At 62.2% G+C, this 7059-nt stretch overlaps 1 protein-coding gene across 1 annotated transcript; it reads left to right on the top strand.

The window, feature by feature from the left end:
* The first annotated feature begins 143 nt into the window (after nucleotides 1–143).
* TWNK (twinkle mtDNA helicase) lies at nucleotides 144–5302 on the top strand. Its single transcript, XM_085307481.1, has 5 exons — nucleotides 144–1597; nucleotides 1935–2175; nucleotides 2323–2430; nucleotides 2794–2935; nucleotides 3792–5302. Exons 1-5 carry the CDS (start codon nucleotides 337–339, stop codon nucleotides 4044–4046), a joined length of 2007 nt encoding a protein of 668 aa, XP_085163607.1. The 5' UTR covers nucleotides 144–336; the 3' UTR covers nucleotides 4047–5302.
* The last annotated feature ends 1757 nt before the right edge of the window (nucleotides 5303–7059 follow it).

Here is a 7059-nt window from a genome sequence, read left to right as displayed (position 1 = left end):
GCATGGGGGCAGGAGGGGCGGCTTTAAGGCAAGGGAGCCTGGCGGGGTGGCTGTAGTGGGTGTAAAGGCACTAAGGGCCCGAGGGGGTCGAGTTGGGGTTTGGGGAGGTGCCGGCAGGGGCAATGGGACAGGGTGTGGGGCTGGGAGAGGGCCCCCCCATCGGCATCCAGGCGTAGTGGGGGGCTGCAGCGGATGTGAAGGGGTGAACAGCTAGGGCTGGGGGCTGGGCCAGGCTGACTTGTGGGGCAGCCGGAGGCGCGGGAGCAGTTTGGGCGGGAGCCGTGCAGGGGCTGGGGGGGGCGGTGAGCAGAGGCTGGGGCGGGGGCCGCGGGCAGGATGGCGGTGGTGCCCCTGCGGCCCGGCAGAGCCTCCGTGCGCCTCCTGCCCCTGCTCTGCGGCGGGGCGAGGAACAAGGCAGCCTCCCTGAGCCCGGCGGTGCCCGGCCGCCTCACCCAGAGGCGCTACAAGAAGGACGTGCTGCCGTGCCCGGAGGTGCCCGTTCCCTCCGTGTCCATCACTGAGATCCGCCAGTACCTGCGGGCCCAGGGGATCCCCTTCCATGACGGCTACAGCTGCCTGCACACCCCCAGCCTCTTCACGAGCGAGCAGGAGCCTCAGCACCAGCCGCCGTCAGCCGCCAGCGCCCCTTACACCCTCTTCATTGACAAGACCACGGGCAGCTTCCTGTGCACGGCCACGCTGGCCGAGGGCACGTGGCAGGACTTCCAGGCCAACGTGGAGCTGCGGCACCACGGCGTCCCCTTCCCCAGCTCGGGGGAGCCGGAGGAGGACACGAGACGGGCTCGCGAAGACGCCCGCTGCGTCTGGGACCGAGCACTGCCTCTCTGGGAGCTTTTGGACGAGGATGAGACCCACATAACCAAGACCATGTTTGGGATCTCCATGGTGACAGATGCCACCCTGAAGCGCTTTGGGGTGCGTTACCTGAGGACTGCTAAGTCCCTGGTCTTCCCCTGGTTCAGTCCCCGCGACGCTTCTCTGAAGGGCGTGAAGCTTGTGGGGGTGGAGACCCAGGGCGACACGGTAACGTATGTGGAACAGACGCTCCCTCGGTCGGGTTCCTACTGCAACCTCTTTGGGCTGCCCCTCATCAGCCGCCGAGACACAGAAGTGGTCTTAACTGGGCGGGAGCTGGATGCCGTGGCCCTGTACCAAGCTACGGGGGTGCCCAGCCTGTCCCTCCCGCGAGGGCCCACCTCCCTGCCCCCAGCCCTGCTCCCCTACCTGGAGCAGTTCAAGCGCATCACGCTGTGGCTGGGCGAGGACCTGCGCTCCTGGGAAGCTGCCAAGCTCTTCGCCCGCAAGCTGAACCTCAAGCGCTGCTCCCTGGTGCGTCCCGGCGAGCAGCAGCCCCGGCCCCTGGAAGCCCTGAGACGGGGCCTGAACTTCACCAAGATCCTGCGGGCCGCCCTGCCCGCCAGCCACAAGTCCATCATCTCCTTCCGCCAGCTGCGGGAGGAGGTTTTCGGGGAGCTGGTCAACGTGGAGCAGGTGGCTGGTGTCAAGTGGGCCCGATTCCCCGAGCTCAACAAGCTCCTCAAAGGCCACCGCAAAGGGGAGCTCACCATCTTCACAGGTGAGGGGCGAGCGGCTCGGGGGCGGCAGGGCTCTCTCGGGTGGGCTCGGTGGCTTCACCTTCCCGAGTGCCACGACTCTGCCGGCTCCCGAGGGACGGAGGCTCCTCACGAGCCCGTCGTGGGGAGCTGCCGCGGGGCTGGGCGTGCCGGCGCGGGGCTGGGCTCCCCGGCCTGCGGGGCCGGCTGGCGCCGGAGGCGACGCGCGGGTGCCTGGGCGCCGCTCGTTCGTGGCAGCGGCGCTGAGGACGGGCTGCCCTCGGCGGTTCCCTGGTGCGCTCAGGGTGGGTCAGATCATCTCCCCCCAGCTCAGTCCTCCGCCTGTTGCCTTTGTGCCAGGCCCGACCGGCAGCGGGAAGACGACGTTTATCAGCGAGTACGCGCTGGACCTGTGCATGCAGGGAGTGTGCACGCTGTGGGGCAGCTTCGAGATCAGCAACGTCCGCCTGGCCAAGATCATGCTGACGCAGTTCGCAGCCCGGCGCCTGGAGGAGCAGCTGGAGCAGTACGACGAGTGGGCCGACCGCTTCGAGGACCTCCCCCTCTACTTCATGACCTTCCATGGCCAGCAGAACATCAAGTATGGCCCCATTCCTCCTCCCCTTTGCGCCGCCCGGCGCTGGCCCCCGGCGATGCTCGCCCTTTGTGGCGGGTGCTGCGCTCTCCCCCACGTTGCCCCCATCACTGCTGCTGCCCGCGGCTGATGCCGGTGTCGCCCCCTCCCCAGGACCGTGATCGACACGATGCAGCACGCCGTGTACATGTACGACATCACCCACGTGGTCGTCGATAACCTGCAGTTCATGATGGGGCACGAGCAGCTCTCTGCCGACAGGTAACCCTCTCCCAGCCGCCGCTGCCTCCCTCGYCAGCCGCCCTTGTCTCTGGATCTGGCTGTGTTGGGTGTCGTGGCAGGGTCTAGGAGTCTACACCCAGACCAGGGGCCCTGTCCTCCTTGTTTTTTGTCCTGTCCAACACAGCAGTCCTATTTTGTTGAAGGACAATTGCTGCCCTGGGGAGGAAGAACTGGAAAGGGACAGCTGGTTTTCTGTGATCCTTGTTGTTCCCCACACTTTTGCCCCCCAGAGTGTGAACTCAGACTTCTGGGTCCTTCCTGCAGTGGGGAAGGGCAGGAGGGAATGTCTTGCCAGCCTCTTAACGCTACCTGCCCTTGATGCCCCTCTCACTGTCGTTGCAGGCTTGCTGCCCAGGACTACATCGTTGGTGCTTTCCGCAAGTTTGCCACGGAAAACACCTGCCACATCACGTTGGTCATCCACCCCCGCAAGGAGGACGACGAGAAGGAACTGCAGACGGCCTCCATCTTCGGCTCTGCCAAGGTGAGCTGGCCTGGGGGCAGCTTTTGCGTCCCTCAGGCACAGTGAGTTCTTGAGACAGGGTGGGGTGTGTTTGGTAGGTGCTTTGCATCAGGCAGTGATGGCCAGCTCCTGCCAGCACCCCACCCTTCGCTCCCCTGGGGACCTGAAAGGTGCTGTGATGAGCAGGGTGTCTCCAGGACCCCATCACCTGTAGTAGGGAAGTGTCTGGAGTTCTGATCTGGCCAGGCCTTGGTGGGCAGATCTCCAGACAGGGAGCAGACCCGGGGCCAGATAAAGCTCTGTTGGGTCTTTTAAGCGCAGTTAATTGATGTTAATGGACCATGAGTAGGAYGTGGTGTGAATTAATGAAGTAGCCAGGGAGAGGGCCAGGATTTGTTCCCTGAATACTCTTGGTCTTGAATAGTCTTGGCTATGATGCTGAGCAGCCTTGTGGTGGTGGGCAGGAGGGGCTTTGTGAGTGCACCCAGCCCTCCCTGCACTGCTCAGGGATCTTGGCGTCTCTGGGGCAGGGGGTGGCAAACGCCAGGGCCCCAGAGAGGTGTGTGCGCCCATGTCTGGGCAAGAAGGGCCAGGGGCGCTGCTGTGCTCTAGTGTGATCCTGGGCGGGGTTCATGCTTTCTCGGGGGGTGTCGTAGCTTGGGTTCAAAGCTGTCTGTCCTTGGCAGAGTGCCCTCATGTCCCAAGAGAAGACAGACTGGGGGAAGGACTTGGTTTTGGGGAAAAGCTACAGATGCTGTGGCCAGGGGTACCCTGTAACRGGGTTACAGGAGACAAAAGGCATGCCATGAGCATCTCTGAGCCCTGCAACTGTGGCTGCGTCTGCAGGACCCTTCTGGAGACTTTTTCCTTCCCCCAGGCTAGCCAGGAGGCAGACAACGTCCTCATTCTGCAGGACCGAAAGCTGGTGTCGGGACCTGGGAAGCGGTACCTGCAGGTGTCTAAGAACCGTTTTGATGGGGACGTAGGTGTCTTCCCCCTGGAGTTCAGCAAGGCCTCGCTCACCTTCTCCTCTAGCAAAAGCAAGGTCAGGCTGAAGAAGATGAAGGAAGAGAAGACGCCTTCATCCAAGAAAACTCCAGCTGGAGGCACGGGGGCTTCCAAGAAACCTTGAGTCCCACTGATCCCTTCTTTGGTCTGTTGGGAGAAAGTGTTGTTGGTGCTAGGAGCACGGGGCTGGGGTACGCCAGCCTCTCTCCATCAGGAACAGCAATAATGTGCTGCTGTCTGTCCTTTTTCCTCCTGCACAAAGAAGCCTCTTGGCTGCAGGTAATCTCGGGGAGAGATACCGGGGCCATAGTGGAAGGATATATGGGCTCCTGCTGGAGAAGAGGAACCTCTTTCCTGCTGTGCTGCCTCCTCAGCTGCCCCAGGATGGAGAGCCGGGGCATCCTGGCTCCCTGCGTGCTGCCAGAGCTGCGCCTGTTGCAGGGCAAAGACTTTGTGTCCTGAGAGGGATGTTCTTGCACACTTTGGTCACTTGACTGGTGCTGAGTGCTGGAAGCATCTGGGGAGTGAAGTGGGCCATAGTCTAGGCAATAGGCTGGGAGCAGTAACCTGCAGTCCTGGGGCTCTGGGTTTGGAGGAGGTTGTTAAAATGCTGCTAAGCTTTTAGGCCAAGATCCTGGGCCATCATCGTGGGCTCCAGGAGGGGCTGTATGGAGGGACTGCAGAGATCTCCTTCTGTCTTGGATAGGGATTTCAGGAGTGCTGTGCTCGGTCCTGACCATGATGGGAAGGGCAAGTGGGACCTAAGTAGAAGGATGCAGAGGGATGCTGTGGATGGCCCTTGCCCTGGGGTGCAYGGAGCTGATTGGTCTCCACTGGGAGTTTTGTGAAGCCCTAATGAAGGTGGGAGCTGCCGTCCCTGGCGTGGTRGTGCCTCAGCAGCGAGGATGGAAGTGTGGCGAGCTGAAGGCAGAGTTTGTTTTCTCTTGTGCTGGTCAGCAGGTGGGATGTGCAGCTTGCTAGCTCTGCCTGCTTGGCTACTGCCCCTTGCCCCAGGGCTCTCTGGTCTGTCTGTCCCATCTCTCCCCTGTGGGCATCACCAGCAGTAAAACCCCAGGTGAGCAGCCTTGCTTGCCTGGAGAGGGGCATTGCTACCCTGGTCTAGCGGCCTTGGACAGCCCTGGAGCCAGGCACATGGTGTGATCTACCCTCCTCTTGGCCTTGCTACCACCCAGGGCTTTGGATGTGCAGCGGTGGTCCAGCGACTTTCAAGTCCATCCCCAGGGACCTTCTTCCAGAGTGTTTAATGATGAATACTGTGACCTGGCTGGTCCTTACCATGGCAGGAAGAGTCCATGCTTGGATCTTGGTCCAATCTTTTTTCTTCCCTTACAGTTTTATTAAAGCAGAAATCTGAATGCAGTTTCCATGCTGCTGTCCTTTGCTACCTGGGACCATGTCACCCTTTGGCCAGGGAGGCAGTGTCCCTGAGGGGCCTTTGCCAGGCTGTGCATGTCTGCCACATGGAGAGCTCCCAGTGCTTGGAGCCCTCTGAAATCTGCCTGTGGGGCCCGACAGCACTTCCCCTCCCCACTGAAATAAGGACTGGTTTGTGTTTCCTAGGTACCAGGTTGGTACCATAAACTCTTGGGTGGAGGGGACAAACAGAGAGACAGGGTTATGTGGACGTCTTGCCAAGAGACGTTCCTGCCTGGGACACGTGCCCTGGGCTGATGCACAGAACATCCTACCCCAAAGATAACTAGGAAGGGGGAGAGGGGGTCGATGGGACTGGGACACCCTTTGGGTTGGTTCTGGCCAAGGTCCTTCATTAGCCCCTTGCTCTCCTGTTCTTGGAGGTGGCGTGAAAGGCTCCAGCGTGAGGGGCCTGGTCGTGCCTGTTCCCTGGGCTTGGGCCAGGAGAAGTTCCTGCTTTTTCCCTCTCCACCCCATCTCTCACCCGGGCAGCCAAGGGAGCAGCGGCTGGCCAGGGTGCCCAGGGAGGTTAGCGTGGGTGGGGAGGAGGGTGCTGGCTGGGGCCATCGCAGCCCGTCATCGCCGTGTTTAGCTCGGCACGTGAGAGTTATTACCTGCCTCCGCACAGGACATAGTTTTAACCTGAGCCATAATGAGGGGCTGGGGTGGGCAGGCGGCACACACCCAGCTGCTGTTTTCTGGGGTGCACCGGCTCCCCAGGGCAGGTAGAGCACCCTTGGGTGCCACTGGTGCAGGCATTGGGAGCCTGAGGAGAGACAGCTTGGTTAGGCCCCTGGGACAGGCAGGGACGCAAGGAAGATGGAGGAGGATCTCGGTGGCGGAGCAGGTCCTGGTGAGGTGGAGGTAAGGCGGTGGTGGTGGGGGTTGAAGAACTGGGAGTGGGGCAGATCTYGAAGGATTATGTCTTGAGCAGGGTGCATCCTTGCACCCTCCGAGTTGGGGCAACGGGGGCACCCCCAGGACCCCCGTCTCCCTCCCTATTTGCCCCTCAGGGCTGAGAAGGGGACAGCGAGGTCCCAAGCAGTGGGACAACTGCTCCTGGGAGGTCCCAGCCCTCCTCCCTCCCAGCTCCATCGCAGACCCCAGATGGGCGCCGTGTCCCTGGGGAGGAACCCCGMACCCTGGCTTTCCAAACTGCTGATGTACTGGTTTTATTTTGTTTCCCCATCCTCTCCCAGTTTGGGGGGGGGTCTCAGAGAGCTGGGGGGATGGGGTGGGAATAGGTGCAAAATCCCCCAGTGGGGGGCAAAACAGAGACATGGGGCAGAGCACCCTGTTTTCCCCACGACCAGTGTCACCCCAAAAAGCTCTGGGGGGCGAATCCTTCGGGGTGGCTTTCCCCGGGCATCGCGGAGCAGCTCGCACGGACCAGAGGCTCCGGGGGGCTTTGCTGGCCCGAGCAAGGGGGCCACCCCATGGGGCAGCAAGGGGGCCACCCCATGGGGCAGCAAGGGGGCCACCCCATGGGGCAGCTCCCGGCCCGTGTCCCTGCCCGGGGCCAGGGTGAGGGGTGCAGCTCAGATGTGAGGCATCAGCGGAGCGCCACAGCCCCCAGCACTGCTCCCTGCCCCACTGACTCCAGCCCCATAGCTGCATGCGAGGCCCCTCACTGCACAGCACCCCTAGCCCTCATGCATTGCCCCCCACTGCATAGCATCCCCAGCCCCATAGCCCCCCACTGC

This window comes from Rhea americana, unplaced genomic scaffold (genome assembly GCF_003343005.1).
Source record: "Rhea americana isolate MKP2758 unplaced genomic scaffold, rheAme1 scaffold_104, whole genome shotgun sequence".
Classification (NCBI taxonomy): domain Eukaryota; kingdom Metazoa; phylum Chordata; class Aves; order Rheiformes; family Rheidae; genus Rhea; species Rhea americana.
This window is presented reverse-complemented; position numbering and strand designations above follow the sequence as displayed.